The sequence below is a fragment of the Hippocampus comes genome, unplaced genomic scaffold (genome assembly GCF_001891065.2).
Source record: "Hippocampus comes isolate QL1 unplaced genomic scaffold, H_comes_QL1_v1.1 scaffold48, whole genome shotgun sequence".
Taxonomy (NCBI): domain Eukaryota; kingdom Metazoa; phylum Chordata; class Actinopteri; order Syngnathiformes; family Syngnathidae; genus Hippocampus; species Hippocampus comes.
The window spans coordinates 34,038-51,289 of NW_017808403.1; the positions used below are offsets into that span (position 1 = coordinate 34,038).

Consider the following 17,252-nt stretch of genomic DNA (forward strand, 5'->3'; position numbering starts at 1 on the left):
TCGGGCGACGCCCGAAAGGGGCTTCGCGCCGCCGCGTTTGCTCGGGTGACGCCTGCGCTTCAGATGAGCCGCCGGCCAGAGTCGTCGATGCATCTTGAGCTTCCCTCGACTCGTTGCAAACGTCCGCACCCATTCGTACATTTGGTACGGAGGTCCGCCGGAAAGGAACCCCCAACTGGTTTTCCATCGCGCTCGTCGTCTTGGCCGCGTGACGGCGGCGGACCGGTCGGCGATCATTGTCGGCGCGCGCATCGACAAAGAATTGCCACCGGGGACAATTTCTCCATCGTGGACGTCTCGCCTGAGCGCGAGCTGTCGAAAAGCCTGACGAGCACCGAGAGAGGGTGCGATGGTCGAGATTTGAACCCTGACCCGACGCGGGGGCGCGGCCCGGCCGGCTCAGGTGCGCGCCGTCCCCCTCGGGCCGCCCCGGGCTCCTTTTGGTCCGGGACCGGACGAGCTGCTGCGGCGGGACGCTCGGTCTGCGTGCGCTCGCTCCGGCCCGGCAGGCGGATCGCACATTCTTCCGGGTCGAAAGTGGCGCAAGAGGTCCCGTCTTGCCCGTCGGCCCGTTTCACGAGGCCGTGTGAAGAGTCCACACGCGCACGCCGTGAAGCGGCTGCGCCTCGGAGCTTCACTTTCATTCTGGGAAAGTCTTCTTGAAATCAACGCGGCGTTGCTGTGGCGGCTCGTCTTCTCGCTCAGTGGGCGCAAGTTCGTTTGTATTCTTCCTCGTATCATTATTGTTGTCGTTCGTGTTGTAACCCGGAACACATAGAATTGTTCCACACAAAAATATGCGTCGTTTTCATCAAGACGCTTCTGGGGCGCGGGTTTTTTGTTTTTTTTTGTGCTAGTTTGGCCTTCTTTTTTCGGCCGCCTTGCTTTTATGTGCGTCAATGTCTCCCATGCCGAACGAGCCCTGCAGAAAGTCCCAAAGGTGCTCCACGGTTTCAAAACAAGACGTGAATTTGCTCATTTGAGGGAGGTCCAACGCAAAGTGAATCTTCAAACTTGTCGCAACTTGTACGCCAAGAATCTGCAACTATGTTCACGAGTTCAACGTGTCGCTGGAGGCGAAGGATTTTGGCAAAAATCAACTTGTTGCCTCTCGACAAGCGGCTTCCGAGCGGCGACCGTCGAAATGCCGGCCGGCCGGCCGCTCGTGACGGCGGCGCTCGACACGCTCGCGGAAATGGAGACGGAGGTCAGAAATCCCTCCGTCGGCGGCTCTTCCGCCCCAGCCGTGCGTTTGCGATGAGAGCACGGCGGAGACGGCGAGCGAAACAATCCTCCAATCAAAACACCAAGATGAGAATCCAGCGTTTGGAGTCTTTCTTGTAAAACTACACAAATAGAAACGCAATACAAATGTTTGTATCACGTCCACTTATACATATGAGATGATGTTCGACACTCTTGTGACAGCCCTATTGTCGAACTTATTCAACAAATCTATGGTAAATATCTCCAAAGACTAATTGATGAAATTCTTCGATATGACGATAAATCGCTTGCTCGGCAAAGAGTGCTATATACAAATGTGTAAATGTACTTCCAGATTGTGCCTGAATGTGGCAAAAGAAGCAGGATGGAAGCGGATGCGGTCGCACCTCTCCACGGTTTCACTCTTACGAATCAAAATGGCGACCCCACCGACTCTATGGGTGAGATAACCACTTCCGCCACTAGGGGCACCGCACCGCACTGTCATGCAATGACTGGGCGCAGAAGAGCGGCCGGCGCGCCTGCCGCGTATCCTGCCTGGCGCTCGCAGGTCGCAACCGGATCCCGAATCTCCCGCCGGTTGCGTTCATGCCAACGACGACTTTTGTCAAAGGAGCAAGAAAACAACGTTTTGTTCATTGGCGCGATCGTCGTTTCCCTTCGTTGTCTTGGATGAAGGTCAGACAACTAGGAGCGAGCGTGATCGACGTTCACACGGCCGTGCCCACTTCCACCTCTGAAAACAGCCAAACGTATTTGGCTCGCTCTGGAAAAAAAGCTTCACGTCGCTTGGTGTTGGCAAACCGCAAACGACGGTCAGCAGCATCCGTACGCCGCCCACCGATCGGATGCGAGACTCCGTGTTCGGGGGGGGCAAAGGAGCCAAAAGCCAAGGAGGTGGGGCAAGGACGGCTGCGGGGTCAAGTGGCCCGGGGAGGAAAAATGCGCGGCCAGGCCGGGCAGGGCGGCGGCCGCCGGAACGAGACATCGTGCACACGATTGAGGATGCACAGAAATGGCCGACGTGTGCACTGGCGATGGCCGAGCTCCCGCTCATGACGCCAGAATCATCCGGCACCCGCTCCGCTTGCGCATCGGCGGGGCTCTGGCACGCGGGAGGGGAGTGCCGATCAGCTGCGGGCGTGGCGGCGCCACCCGGCGCAACCCAGCCCGGTCACCAAAGGGAAAAAGACACGGGAGGACCCCGGGAGCGGACCCTCCAAAACCAAAGCGCGGAAGGAAGAGGCTCTGTCACGACACGTCACGCGCCGCTTCCTTTTACAGATGTTTCGTTGCATAAAAAACACGGCGCAGAACGAAAAGTTCCGAAATTCAACGTGATACGACGCAGCGCATTGACGGCAAAGATGGCTTTGCTTCGCGTCAAAGCTCGAGACCGCAGATGAGACAAAATCCGACTGACCGCTTTGGCCCGCTTTCAACCGGCGACGGTCTGCCCCCAAAGATGATCCTCCAAGTCAAAAATGGCACGCTTGAACAAACTGATGCGAATTCACTTTGTATGTTCACTGGGCCTTGGCAACACCACGAGGAGAAAGTCAGCGAGGGCGTGGCAAATGCAGCGGACCGCAAGTGCGTCTTAAGAGTTGGAGATTCTGAAGCAAACAACTTCTGGTGCCATCGTTTCAAAATAAAAAGATGTCAGCAGTGATAATCGCTGTGCATAACTCGACTTCCACCCGCATCGATCTCTGAAATGAGCAAAACGCTCGCCCGAATATTTTGGATTTTATGGGCGTCGTGGAGCGTTTTCCGGTCCGTGGAAAAAAAAAAACAACAAAATCCGTCACTTGATGTCAGAAAAGTGCGATGGAGCTTTGTCACCAAAATTGCCACGTCCGCATCCCGAGCCACGGCCGCATGGCATGTGGAAAGCTCCCAACGATGGCCGCCGTATTTTGGATCGGATGGACGCGAGCATCTTCCTGTCGCCGGACGTCGCCTCGTGATACGGAGGTGACCGCGTCGGGATTTTCACACATTGAGGTGGGCCCGCTATGACAATTTGAGCGACAGTTGGTCGGAGTTTCCCTCCGTTGGGCTTTTTTTCTCCATCGCGAACGTCGGGTTTGTGACCACCAGGTGGCACTGTTGGGCTCCGCCTGCGGCCGCGCGCCTGTTGCTCGTTAGGTCATTTCAAAGGAGCGCTCGGGGTCGGCTCATCGTTTGTTTGCCGCTGTCGTGTTTGGGTTCGCGATGGTTTTTGCTTCAGTCGTGGTTTTGGTTTGCTACTTTGGATTCTTTTTGTTTCGTTTGGGATTTCGTGTTCTCTGTGTCGCAATCCAATTTGTCAAGTGCACCCTGCTCCTCCCTCTTGCCTGCTTTTGGGGGCCCACCACCACCACCTCGCAACGCGACAGATTGCTTTGAGACTTTCAAAGGTTGAAGTGGCCTTTGTTTGGGGTGACGATTCGGAGCAGGTGAAGCTTTTTTCCGTCCCGGATTTTGGCTTGGCTTCAGATCCGCTTTGAGCCCGGACGCGGGAGGCGCGCGGAGAGGCTGAAGACGGACGAAGTCGGCGGGAGGGGGACGCACCGACGACTCGACGCCTTGTGGCCTTCAAGCACGCGTCCATCCGCTTGTGCTGGAAAAGCACAAGCGCGCTCAAGCCCGGGGCGAGCTCGGCTCGTGCCAGGAAACTCCTGGAAGCTCGTCCATCCTTTCTTTCTTTTTTTTTTTTTCTGCTCCCCCACCATTTCTCAACACCTTCTTGAGCAAAACGCTCGCCCGAATATTTTGGATTTTATGGGCGTCGTGGAGCGTTTTCCGGTCCGTGGAAAAAAAAAAACAACAAAATCCGTCACTTGATGTCAGAAAAGTGCGATGGAGCTTTGTCACCAAAATTGCCACGTCCGCATCCCGAGCCACGGCCGCATGGCATGTGGAAAGCTCCCAACGATGGCCGCCGTATTTTGGATCGGATGGACGCGAGCATCTTCCTGTCGCCGGACGTCGCCTCGTGATACGGAGGTGACCGCGTCGGGATTTTCACACATTGAGGTGGGCCCGCTATGACAATTTGAGCGACAGTTGGTCGGAGTTTCCCTCCGTTGGGCTTTTTTTCTCCATCGCGAACGTCGGGTTTGTGACCACCAGGTGGCACTGTTGGGCTCCGCCTGCGGCCGCGCGCCTGTTGCTCGTTAGGTCATTTCAAAGGAGCGCTCGGGGTCGGCTCATCGTTTGTTTGCCGCTGTCGTGTTTGGGTTCGCGATGGTTTTTGCTTCAGTCGTGGTTTTGGTTTGCTACTTTGGATTCTTTTTGTTTCGTTTGGGATTTCGTGTTCTCTGTGTCGCAATCCAATTTGTCAAGTGCACCCTGCTCCTCCCTCTTGCCTGCTTTTGGGGGCCCACCACCACCACCTCGCAACGCGACAGATTGCTTTGAGACTTTCAAAGGTTGAAGTGGCCTTTGTTTGGGGTGACGATTCGGAGCAGGTGAAGCTTTTTTCCGTCCCGGATTTTGGCTTGGCTTCAGATCCGCTTTGAGCCCGGACGCGGGAGGCGCGCGGAGAGGCTGAAGACGGACGAAGTCGGCGGGAGGGGGACGCACCGACGACTCGACGCCTTGTGGCCTTCAAGCACGCGTCCATCCGCTTGTGCTGGAAAAGCACAAGCGAGCTCAAGCCCGGGGCGAGCTCGGCTCGTGCCAGGAAACTCCTGGAAGCTCGTCCATCATTTCTTTCTTTTTTTTTTTTCGTGCTCCTCCATCATTTCTCCACACGTTCTTTGTGACGTGACGTCACCGACGCGTCGTTCACTGGGGACGATTCGCGTGGCAGATCGCACGCGCGCCCGCGCGGATGAGTTGTGTGACAAGCAAAGACGCGGAGGACGACGAGTGAAACGCACAAAGGCCGCCGCGCGAGCGCGAGTCTCCGCCCAGCGAGCCGCGGACCCCCGAAGCCCCCGCCCCCAAACTCCCCGCGCATAAAAGTGAGCGAGCAGAAGCGGCCCCGCGAGAGCGAGTAGGAGAGAAGCGAGCCAAGAAAGCGTGAGAAGGGAAGAGAAGAAGTCGAGCGAGCATGAAGATGAAGTCGCGTTGGGCGCTCGCCTTGTGGTTTTTGGTCTCGTGGAGCTCGAGCGTCGCGCGCTCGCCGTACCAGGCCGTCCTGCAGCACAGCCGCGTCCGGGGACGCCAGCAAGGGTGAACGAACGAACGAACGAACGAACGCTCGACGCGCCTCGCCTCGGCTCCCGTTTCGGAAACTAAGCGCGCGCGCTTCGCTCGACGTCACCATCAATTCGGCGCTCGTACGAGGGCGGGCGACGGGCCTCGGCAAAGTCTCGAAGCCCAAGCGAACGCGCTGGCCGGGAAAGCCAAACTTTCCGCAAGTTAGTCGGCCAGGCCAAAGCGGACGCGAGGGCGAGGCCGGCCCAAATCGTGGCCGGCCGGCCGCGGCGCCGACTTGAGCGCGCCGTCCGCAAAGCGCGAGTGGCTTTTCCGAGAGCGCTCGGCAAAGGACGTGAAACGGCGCTTTTGTGTGTCGCCCCCTGCAGGCCCAACGTGTGCGCCATGCAGCAGCTGCGAGGCGGCGACAAGAAGTACTTCGCCAACTGCAAGCAGTGGTATCATCGCAAGATCTGCAACCGGCCCACGTAAGTCAGCCTCCCGAACGCCGCTGCCGAGCGCCGCCGCTTGAAGGCTGGAGCGCAACCGCCGCGAGGGCTCGGGAAAAAAAAAAAAACAAAACAACCCAAGCGGAGCCTTTATTCCCAAAGAAACGGACGTGAAGAAAGAAGCCCCGCGAGCCCCCGCGGAGCGTGCCCACCGACTGTACCGAATCACGATCCTCGTCGTTGTCAACGTCGTCGTCAGCGGCTTCCATACGCGCGGTGCCGAGAAGCGCCGAGGCGGCGGAATTGCCGCGCTGTCGCGAATGGACTCGAGCGCCAACGGCTTCCGACCGAAGGAAACGTTGGGAGCGGTCGGGGAGCCGACTCGTCAGCGGCCCGCGGCGCTCTTCTCGCCCTGCCGAGGGCCGATGGTGGGGCGCGACGAGCAAAGTCTCGGACCCCAAACGTCTTTCGAAGCCCATCGTTTGTGTCGCCCAAACGAGGCTCCTTGCCCGCCAGCGGCGCGCTCTGACCGGCGCGTGCGTCCGCCTCCCCAAGCCGTTCTCCTCAGGAGGGTCGCGGGCGCGCCGGGGCCCATCCCGGCCGTCGCCGGCGGTCGCCGCTCGGCTTGGCGCCTTGCGACCCGAAATGCGCGGCGGTTCGTTTTCGTGCATCTCGCACGTCCGGCCTGCGCGCGGAAAGGTTGACGGCTACGGCGGCGGTCGCCGTGTGCTTACTCGGAGCGCCGCTGTCCAATATTCTTTGACCAAACTCACTTCGAAGTACTTTTACATCAAAAGTTCTTGTGTTGCTTTTGATGGGCGGGGGGACGTCGTCGCCAGGTGACCCGAGCCCTGAAAATTGAGGATTCTATTGTGGCCCTTCGCACCGGGAGAGAAAACAAATCCTGAACAGACAGCGAGGCAGACGGGCCAAGTGTGCAGTGCCCCCCCCCCGCGCCAGCGGAGGCATCGGGCCGAGCCGGCCGACGAGGCGCGGTCCTCCCGTACGCCCGCGCGGAGACGTGTCGACGTCTGGCGACACGGCGCAAAGCAAAAGGAGAAACAAAAGCGGCGCTGCTTTCTCTCCTTCCGCCGATGAAGCCGCCCCGGCGGGCACTTCCGGCGTCTTCGTTCTTGGTTTTTTTTTCCTTTCTCCGAGCGGCTACTTTGGGAAAGTCGTTTGGGCGGCTGAGTGTTTTTTCGATGAGGTCAAGCAAGCAGCGAGCCAAGGGCGGCCTCCGTCCCTCTCCCGCTCGCTCTCGTCTTTGCTAGCGTGCAAAGCTGGCCCGTCGTCGCGCGCGCGCGCGCTGTTTTTGGCCAGCGTCGAAGAGGAAGTCGCTTCGTCGAAGTTGGCGCGGGGGCTTTGTTTTCACGCGTCGACGTTTTCATTTGCGGCCGTCCGGTTTTGCGGGTCGAGCGCGGAAGCGCTCGAACGTTCCGCGAGGAAAAGTCCAACGGACGAGCGCCTTCCGCGTGGCGTCGGAAAAGATTGCGGGAGGGCGTCGCTTGCTCGAGCTGAAGCGAAGACCCGCGGCACGCTCAGTGGCGTGCTTGAGATTGTCGTCACTTCCTGAAGCTTGTCCTTTCCTCGCTTTTCTTGGCCTGCCCGGACAGGAAGGCTTGTTATTTTTTTGTTTGTTGTTGTTCTTTTGAAATGTTTTGTGCCGCAGGCGGGCGGGCGTTTGCCTCCAGATTCTCAGTCTCTTTACGAGGGCGTTTATGATGGAAATCTCGACAGGAAGGAAGGGAGGAAGTCAAGAGCCAAACTTTGGGGCCAAGCGTTCTCCCCCGGCAGCTGGATCGGATCTTTGCGCTGATCCGCTTCCTCTGCGAGGCGCTTGTGTTTGTCTTCTTATGACAGACAAGCGCGCGCGCACACACACACACACACACACACACACACACACACACACACACACACACACACACACACACACACACACACACCCCGTGACACCGTGACAATGCACAAAAGCCCGCGTCGCCTTTTCTAACAGCACGGAGGGGATAAAAAAAAACATTCATTAACGACTTTTACGAGCAGGCAAGAATTTCCGTGTCTGCCGAGTTCGATGCGGTGGTCTTGTGGAAAAAAATGTTTGCTTTGATAGGGGGGGTGGGGGGGGCGTCCCCAACTCAACGGTCCAGTTTGAACGGGGGGGTTTGTTCTGACGGCGAGAACGCCGCCGCCGCCACGTCACTGAGCGGATGTCGATGCGACATCACTGACGCGATGCCTGTCGTTGATGTGTGCCCGGCGCAGGGTGGTGACTTACGAGTGCTGTCCGGGTTACGAGAAGATTCCCGGGGAGAGAGGCTGTCCCGCAGGTATGACCTTTGACCTCCGAGACAAAAGCAGTCTGGCGCACCTAACCCCCCCGACCCTCGGACCCGGTTTCTGACCCGCCCCTTCAGCCTCCTCGCAAACATCTGAGCCCGAGTCGTGCGCGCGCGCGCGCGTCGCCGTCAAAAGCGACTTTGCCCCGTTTTTTGTGGCCCGCGCGAGCCCGGCCGGCCGCCCGTTGACGGAGGGGTTGTCGCGTTGTGTCCGCAGCGCTGCCCCTGGTCAACATTTACAACACGGTGGGGGCGGTGGGGGCGTCCACCACCAAGATGTACGCCGACCGAGCCCAACTGAGGGAGGAGATCGAAGGCCCCGGAAGCTTCACCTTCTTCGCTCCCAGCAACCGGGCCTGGGCCGCGCTGCCCACCGTCAGTGCCCGCCGCGGGGAAACCGCTTTCCCTTCGGAAGTGCGCGTAGGCGCCGAGCCCGGGCAGTTCCGTCCCGACTAACCGGGACGGGGGGGGGGACGGGTGTGCACGCAGGAGATCTTGGACGCGCTGGTGAGCAACGTGAACATCGAGCTGCTCAACGCCCTCCATTATCACATGATCGACCGCCGCCTGACGTCGGAAGAGCTCCGGCACGGCTCCTCCTTCCCGTCCATGTACCAGGACTTCCCCGTGCACGTGCACCACTACTCCAACGGGGTAACGCCAACGCGGCCGCGCGCGCGCGCGCGAGCTCGCGGAGACGAAAACGCTCGTGTGTTCAGATCGTGACGGTGAACTGCGCGCGTCTGATCAAACCGGACCAGCACGCCACCAACGGCATCGTGCACGTGGTGGACCGCGTCATCACGGCCGTTTCCAACAACGTGCAAGCGCTCATCGACGCGGACGACGAGCTGGAGACGCTGCGCGTGAGTGCCGGCTCCCGCGGGACGACGCGATCGCTCGGGGCGCTGACGAGAGCGGGCCGCCGCCCGCGCCGCCTTACAGACGGCGATCGCCGCCGCCGGCCTGAGCGGCGTTTTGGAGGGCGAGGGCCAGTACACCGTCTTCGCTCCGACCGACGAGGCCTTCCGGAAGATCCCGCGAGAGACCCTGAGCAGGATTCTGGGAGACCCCGCGTCTCTTCGAGGTGAAGGGGAGCCGCGCGCGAGGGCGTCGGCGTCGCCGCGCCCGTTTCGCTCGCTGACGCCGTTCCTTTCAGACCTGCTCAACTACCACATCCTGAAGAACTTGCGCTGCGCCGAGTCCATCGTGTCGGGCGCGCCGATGGAGACGCTGCAGGGCGCGGTTCTGGAGGTGGGATGCGACGGAGACCGGCTGACCGTCAACGGGAAGGCCGCGGTGGTGAAGAAGGACCAGCTGGGCACCAACGGCGTCGTCCACTACGTCGACGAACTGCTCATCCCGGACTCGGGTAGGGCGACCCGCCGACGAGTGAAAGCGGCGAGCGAGGGGTCAAAGGCGGCGATTGAGCGAAACCCGAACCATGTGCGGCGCAGCCAAAACTCTGCTGGAGCTGGCCGAGAGCTCCAACGTGGCCACGGCGACCAGAATGTTTGCGGAGGCCGGTCTGAGCCCGCGCCTGAAGGGCTCCGAACCCCTGACGGCGTTGGCGCCCCTGGACGAGGCCTTCGGAGGTGAGCGTCGAGCGTCGGGGGCCCCGCCCGCGGCCCCCTTGACGCGTGCCCTTGACAGGAGGCCGGCTGAGCGGCGACGCGCGCAAGGTGATGAGCGACCACATCGTCAAGGAGCGGCTGTCGTCGCAGTCGCTGTATCACAATCAGGAGCTGGAGACGCTGTCGGGCGTCAAGCTCCGAGTCCTGGTCTACCGAAACGTAAGGCGTCGTCGCGCTCGGCCGCCGGCGGCTCCTCGGCGCGCCTCAACGGACTCTCGCGCAGAACCTGTGCATCGAGAACACCTGCCTGGCCGCCCACGATAAGACGGGACGCTACGGAACCCTGTTGACGGTGGACAAGGTGCTGACGCCGCCCGCGGGAACGCTCATGGACGTGTTGAAGGCGGACGAGCGCTTCGGGTGAGTGGCGGCGTCGCCGCCTCCGCCGCCGCGCCCCGGGGCCGGACCCTGACGGCCTTTTCCTTTGGCAGCGTTCTGGTCGGCGCCATCCAACGGGCCGGGATGACGGAGCTGCTCAACCGGCCGGGCGCGCTGACCTTCTTCGCGCCCACCGACGCCGCCTTCGACGCCATGCCGCAGGCCGAAGTGGACGAGCTGATGCGTGAGTGGCGCTTTTGCGCGCGTGCGCGGGCGGGCCGAGAGCCTTTTCGGCATCCGGGGGCCTTCGCTGTGCGTTCGGGCCCACGCGTCGACATTCCGGGACGAGCCAAACGGCAAACATTTGCGCTCGGCCACTTCCAACGGGAGAAATATTTACGAGAGGGCGGAAAGAAGTGTCGACGGCCGCTTTTCTTTCTCCAGGAAACGGGCGGCAGCTGTCGGCCTTGCTGAAATACCACCTGGGGGAGGGGCTGGTGGTCAGCGGCGGCGTGGGCTCTCACACCAGGATCCAGCCCCTGCTGGGCGACAAGCTGGAGCTGGCCGCGGTGGGTGCCGGCGCCTCCCGCGCAAAGCGCGCTTTGCGCCTCGGCTCGCCGTTAACGCCTCCCGTCGCCCCGCAGAGGAACTCCACGGTCTTCGTCAACCGGGTGCCGGTGGCCCACGCCGACCTGATGGCCACCAACGGCGTCGTGCACGGCGTCGACCGCATCGTCAAACCGCTGCGTGAGTCCCTCGCGATCCCGGACGCTCGCTCGGAGCGGCCGCTAAAGACGCCGTCCCGTTTGCCCGCAGCTCCCAAGGCGGACCCGGAGCAAGCGGACGGCCCGCCGGGCGCCCTCGGGCCTTCTTCCTCTTCTTCTACCTCTTCTCTGGTGAGAATCGGCGGCGACGCCTCGAGTCGCGCGACTCGGGAGTCTCAACATACCAAAGCGACAGCGGGCCGTCGGTGAGCGCGATTGAGCCGCCGCTGGGCCGCCGCGTCGCATCGGCCATCTGTGAAAAGTGATCGCTCTGGTTGCCCTGCTTCAAAATAAAACCCCCAGCAAAGGCCAGCATGCTTTTGTTGCGTTTTTGCGCTGGTGTCCCTCGAAGACAGACCGGCAGGTAGCCAAAACTCCGGAGCCACAGCCACGCGGCAAGAGCTCGCCCTCCTCCTCAAGCGCGTGGCCAGAGCCAAACCGAGGCAAGCATTTTGACCTCGCGGAGAAAAGAAACGCGAGTGCCCGTCGGAAACAAACATCCATCTGAGCGGTCGGCATATCGGCCGCACGCCCGCCCGGGGGCACGCAAGTCGGAGAGCTCCTCGCCCGCCCACCCGCAAGCTCCGCTTCCCTTTTCAGCCGCCGATGGGACCGAGGCCTCCGACTTACCTCGCACGCCTACGTCGGCGCATAGGCGCGGGCGTCGAGTCGCCGCCGTCATTTTGCAGGCCCGACGCGTACGGTCCGCTGTCGGCTCGGTTTGTTGAGGCCGACCATGCCCGGGAACTCGGTGGATGACGCCGTCTATTGTTTTTGTCTTTTGTCCAGCGCTCAGAGTCCGGGAGCTTCAGGAACGGTGAGTTGCTCAAGAAGAAAAAAAAAAAAAAGAAATCTAGAAAAGAATCATCTGGCGGTCCTGACTTTTCTTCTCTCCTCTTTGCAGACGACCTTTTCCAGAAGGTCATCCAAAGTCGCTCCAGCAGGACGATGAACACCGCACAGTGATGTCACCATTTTCTCGTGAAACATTTGCTGGGTTAGGGTACTTCATGTCCCCCCACCCCCCCATCAGTGCCTCATACGCTCACTTGCAGTCGAGTCGAGCCACCGCCTTGATGCAAGGCCTGAAAACAATCCAAGTCCAGTCTTGCGCTTTTAAACCTCGGCAACTCAAGTTGACTTGGAGCCAAAATGAGCAAGCGCTCCAAACCGAAGGAAGCTTTGCCTGCTTTTTAGCATTGTCACTAGCTAACGCTTGCGCTTTGCTAGCTCGCGCACTAACAAATGCGATTCATCACCGGAACCAAATCAAACGCGCTCTTCTTTTGGACGTCGGCCGCGCAAACGTTGCCAAAAGGAACCGCGCGCAATGCGCTTTGGAGCCGCGCCGCTTTTTCGGGCACGTCAAGACGCCGTCGATCACGACGTTGATGTTTTTTCTACAAATGCGCTCAGCAAGTCGGCCGGCCGCACGCTCCGGCGTGAAGAAGTCGGCTTTCGTTTTGTCAAATGTGTCACGTTGATCCCATGCTTTTATTTTGGAAGAAAACAGGATTTCACTTCAAAACGGTGACAAAAGTGCAATGATTGTGACAACGAACGGCGTCGCTCGGCTCCTCCGTTCAAGTCGAGAAAGCGGGGCCGGCGACGCGCAGAGGTTCAAGTAAACGCAGACACACGATTAATTAAAGCTGATCGACAATCAGTCGCGCCGCTGGGCGGAAGGACACTTGGAAGCCATCGAAGACATTCGAGGTGATCGATCGTCACCGATGCGGCTCGTCGCCATCGGGCTAACGCGCGCGTCGAGATGATTAAAGCTTCGGAATAAACGACGCTCGTCGTCGGCTCCGTTCACACCGCGGCTCAGGTCCCGCGTTGGTTTTTTTGGTCCCGGGCGCGACCCGGACCGTTCGCACCGCGCCGACAATCGGACGCCAGTGTGACGTATTCAAACGCGACCCGGGCCTCTTTCACGCGCCGCCCGAAATGGACGCGACGCTCATCTGGCCCGCACGTCATCGAAAGCCAATTGCGCGTTGCGCGCGGGGGGGCCACATCGTGGGCGTTCACATTCCAAGTCGCTTTGTGCGGCGTGAACCACCACATGAGAAAAAAATGAGGATTCAACAACAACAAAAACAAAAGAAATCTGACGTGGGTATCACGCCAAGCGGCGTGAACGGAGCCAATATGACAAGCGCAAGTCATCACACACACACACACACACACTTAAAGCACTTAAAGCTGATCAATCCAACCAGGTTTTCCTTCATGACCCACGAGCCGTTGCCAATGAAAACGAGACGCGCCGAAGCAATCAAAAAGGCCTGCCACACAAGCAAAATCTCAAAACGAGGAAAAAGACGGCCGATGGACTGATTGATTGGGTTGGATCGATGGAGGGGGACCGGTAACTGAGCAAAGGCGACTCGTACGCAGCCGAAGCAAAGTCCGGCACGGGGTCGCCGCTCCTCACGGCTTTCCGATGTCGACCGTGATCTTGGTGTAAAGCGCCAGCGCCTCCTTGGAGACCAGCTTGTAGGAGAGCGACTTGATGCCGTCCTTGTTCATCGTCTCCCTGGTGTGAGCGATGCGGTCGAACCTGACGCCGCGCCAACAAACAACAACACAAAAGGTCAGTCAGCGTTTCCGAGACGCAAGGGAGGGGAGAGTGAGATAGAAAGCGCAAGAAGCGAGCGAGGGAGAACAAAGCAGAAAGACGCAGCGTGAGCGGGACGGGCGGCGGCGCGGCAACGGCACCCGCGACACTCGTCCGAGCGCGCCGTCGCGCCGCCACCGAGCCCCGGCCGCGTCGGCCGTCGTCGACCCCGGCTCGCCGGGACTTTCCCGGAGGACGCGCTTTGTCGTCGCAGATGAGGAAGCGGGTCCGAGTCTCGGCGCGTAAACGGGGAAGGAGGAGGAGCTTTCTGCCGACGAACGGCGGCAATTCGTCCGGTGGATTGCGGGACAAGACGACGTTTCAGGAAGACTCGGGCCAGATCATCGCACCGTGAATTATTTTCAACACAGGCGCACGAGGAAACTCGGCGGGGCCTTCTCGGAGATGAGCGGCGAGCGGATCTTTGCGAACGTGCGGATGGAGGATCCCGGCCAAAGCTCCCGGCGCCCCCGAGCGCCGCTCGCCAGGCTTGCGTTCAACCATCGACGTCGCGCTCAGAGCACTTGCGCGACGCGGCCGACATGGACCGCTTCCGCCTTCGCATCTCCGGCGTTGATGGCTTGGAGGTTCTTAAGACCCCGTGTAGGAATGCTTTGTTTTGGGGGGAACGTCCTCCAATATGCCCAATGTTTCGGGGCTCCTTCCTCCGCTCACCTCCCCGGAAGGGAGACGAGCCGCGCAACGGCGCAACGGCGCGCGCGTCCGTGAGGAACACGCGGCGCAGCGCGAAACCTAGCCGGAGTGAGGATCTTCACTTCCGACGTCTTGCGGGGGCTCGGGTCTCGCCAAGCGGGCCCGCCGTCGCGCAAGGCCGTTCCCTCGCGCTCCGATGCCCCTCGAGCCCCTCGGATCGAGCGCTCCGGCGACGCGCGCCACCGACGCCTCTTTCCCGAGACGGAGGGGCGAAGCCCGAGTTTCGACCCCGGACGATTGGTTTTTTTTTTGGTTTTTTTGGGCACGGAGGGAGACGGAGCAGAGCCAAAGGCCAAAGAGGAGGAGCGAGCGTCTCGCCGTACCGCTGAGGGTTGGGTTCGTTCTGTTTGTCTCTCTCGTGGCGTATCATGCGGCACCTGCCCACCTCGCCGCTGGGCCTGGAGATGGTCATGCCCTTGGACGCCAGCCTGCCAAAACAAGATCGCACGCTACAAACTGGCCACATCCGCGGCAAGCAAAGCGCACGTGTCAACGCGGCGAGATCGGGGGGGAGAAAAGCGGGCGTGCCGGAGCCGGAGCCGGCGGCACCCGGCTCCGACGCTTGGATCCGGAAGGGCGGAGGGAAGAAAAGTGGCCGACGTGGTTCACCGTGGCCGTCGGGAGCCGTCGCGCTCTCCAAACAAGCGCCGACTCCGATGTGCCGAGAAGAGACGCGCTCGACGGGGAGGGAAATTAAAAAAACCAGACTTGACTGACGGTGACAAGTCCGACGGCATAAAACAGCAAAGGATTCTTTCGCAGCGGCTTGAGAAGAGAACCGGCTTCGTTTTCAACGTTTGATTGTTCGATTCCTTGATGAAATCGCGTCGCTTTTCCTCCACTAGAGAGCGCCGGTGCACCCGATAAAGGAGGAAGCGACGCGGCCTTTGCAAATGGTGGAGTGGGCGGGGCCCTGTGACTCCGGAACAAGCCTTGCTTCTGGTTTTTTGGTTTTTTGCCGAAGAAAAGAAAATAAAGTGTAATTGCACATCCGCGACGGCAGCTGGCAGTGGCGCCCTCATTGCCAGAGAGCGCGAGGGGAGTAACAGCTCGCTGGTGTAGGGCTTCTTTTTTTTTTTTTTTTTTTTATAGATGACGATGATGATATTTTTTTTTAACAGGGATGAAAAGAAAGGCGGGCAGAGAAGGAAATAACGGAGACAAAAGTGACCCGAAAGGAAAGTCAAGGAAACGCGCAAGCGGACGTCGCGTTCGTCTTGACGGCGGGAGACGGACGCGCCGCGTCGACTGGCGAAAACAAAGCACGAAGCCGAATAAATCGAGGCGCCGCTTCAAGACGCGACGCCTCCATCGCGCCGAGTAGCCGCCGGAAAAGTTGCGCGCGGCCAAACGTGCTCACCGTCGCCATCGACGCCGACTTCCACGTTTGGAGATTCCAAAAACTAAAGCAAGCCTTTTATGCGTTGTGCTCGCCAACTCAATTTGAATTTGTGATTTCTTGATTTGATGTTCGTTGTCAGAATGAAACGGTGCAACGAGCTGAGTTGCAACAAGCATTTTGTTTTCAGGCAAACTTTACCGACTAAAAACAAGTTCAGACGCCGAGTTCTTCTCTGCTCCGAGTCGAACGAGATTTCTTTCACGTTCATAAGCGGCGGCGTGCTCTCAACCATTTTCGAGACAATTGAGATTTCAAACCTCGGCAGAGTGCGCCCGTGCGGGGGGGTCGCAAGTCGGTGAAGCGCGGCGAGCGAGGGGCCGGCGCGCTCACCTGTTGTAGATGTCGTCGTCCTCGCCCCCCCAGCCCCAGTAGTTGTTGGGGAAGCCGTTGATCCTCAGGTACTGCTCCTTCATCATGGACGACACGCCGCCAAAGTACTGCTTGTACGGCAACCTGCGCGCAAGCGGTCGCGCGTCAGGGCGGCCGGGAGAGAGGGAAAGAGCGCGCCAAAGCCATCGGGGGCGTGCGACGGCATGCCGACAAGAAAAAATGTTGAAATGCCTTCGCTCGCAACCGTTGTGAGCTCACGCTAAGTGGTTTGCGGGAGGAGGAGGGGCGAGCGTTGATGCATTTCCGGATCCTCCAGCGGGTCAACCTATTCCTTCCATTTGATAGCGAACGGAAAAGGCGACGGCGGCTCGTCTGACCTGAATCCAAACTTGTCCATGGAGACGGACAAGTGGCGGGGCTGGCTGAAGCACTTGTAGATGTTGCGGTCGTCCATGGGGATCAAGTCCACGTCGCTGAAGACGAAGCAGTCGTAGTCGTACTCCTTCATGGCCTCCGCGTAACCCACGTTCAGCAGTTTGGCTCGGTTGAAGATCTCCTCGCCGTCCTGACGCGCGCGCATCGACAAAGACGCTCAGACGGCCACGTGGCTGCCGCGTGCGCGCGCTTCAAGCCAGATATGGGGCACCAATGATTCCCCCCCGACCCCCCCAGTGTGCTTTGGTCCTCGGCTCCAAAATGTCACCGGACGGTGCCAAAAACAACGCCGGTGGCTGCGGCTTCGGTTCGGCCCGGTGCCGTCTGGGCTCCGAGGGAACAATTTGGAGCGCGCCGGCGCCAAAGTTCGGCGACTGGCCCGTTTCGGCCCGGCCGCTGGAGGGCGAGGGCGGCAAACGCCCGCCGGAGCAAACTCGGAATCCCCCGAGGCGCCGCGCCGGACGCGAAGGGTGATTTTGCAAAGAGAGCAAAGCGAGCTCACCTGCCGACGCGCCGGCCGCACGAAAGCGCGCCGCGACTTACAGGAAGAGCGAGAAAGAGAAGCGGAAGAGCGAGAAGGCGGCGCCCCCCCCTTTGTCATCCGTCAGCCGAGATGAGCCGCTATTGGCCGACGCGCGGCCCGGGGGGCGCGTCGGAGCAGCTCCGGGGCGATGAGCCTGTCGTGCCGGGCGGGCGGGTGAGGGTTCAAAGAGAGAAGAGCGAGGAACAAGACCACAAGGAAGAGCTTTACAAGCCATTTCAAAAGCACACATGCGAGCGAGGAGGCGCCCCGACGGCGCTCGCAAAGCGGCGGCGCGCGATCATCGCGCGGCATTTGGCACGCTCAAAAGTGCGCCGAAAGCCGCGAGCGCGTTTTTTTTTTTCCCCACAT

The 17,252-nt window shown here is 60.3% G+C and overlaps 2 protein-coding genes across 2 annotated transcripts in view; one reads left to right on the top strand and one right to left on the bottom strand.

The window, feature by feature from the left end:
- Positions 1-5,154: 5,154 nt before the first annotated feature.
- On the top strand, positions 5,155-11,867 carry tgfbi (transforming growth factor, beta-induced). Its single transcript, XM_019858226.1, has 17 exons — positions 5,155-5,391; positions 5,745-5,843; positions 8,067-8,131; positions 8,358-8,515; positions 8,630-8,794; positions 8,860-9,006; positions 9,086-9,227; positions 9,300-9,512; positions 9,598-9,735; positions 9,794-9,933; positions 9,998-10,134; positions 10,206-10,336; positions 10,537-10,661; positions 10,737-10,839; positions 10,909-10,988; positions 11,646-11,673; positions 11,761-11,867. The coding sequence occupies exons 1-17, from the start codon at positions 5,270-5,272 to the stop codon at positions 11,820-11,822; spliced, it is 2,055 nt and encodes a 684-aa protein (XP_019713785.1). The 5' UTR covers positions 5,155-5,269; the 3' UTR covers positions 11,823-11,867.
- A 464-nt stretch (positions 11,868-12,331) lies between these two features.
- b4galt1l (DP-Gal:betaGlcNAc beta 1,4- galactosyltransferase, polypeptide 1, like) overlaps positions 12,332-17,252 on the bottom strand; it is a 10,141-nt gene continuing 5,220 nt past the window's right edge. The window contains exons 3-6 of the mRNA XM_019858239.1: positions 16,303-16,490; positions 15,926-16,048; positions 14,517-14,621; positions 12,332-13,422 (exon numbers count right to left, since the gene is read on the bottom strand). Of these exons, the coding sequence (XP_019713798.1) occupies positions 13,293-13,422; positions 14,517-14,621; positions 15,926-16,048; positions 16,303-16,490 (546 nt within the window). The 3' untranslated portion in view covers positions 12,332-13,292. The remainder of the gene's footprint in view (positions 13,423-14,516; positions 14,622-15,925; positions 16,049-16,302; positions 16,491-17,252) is intronic.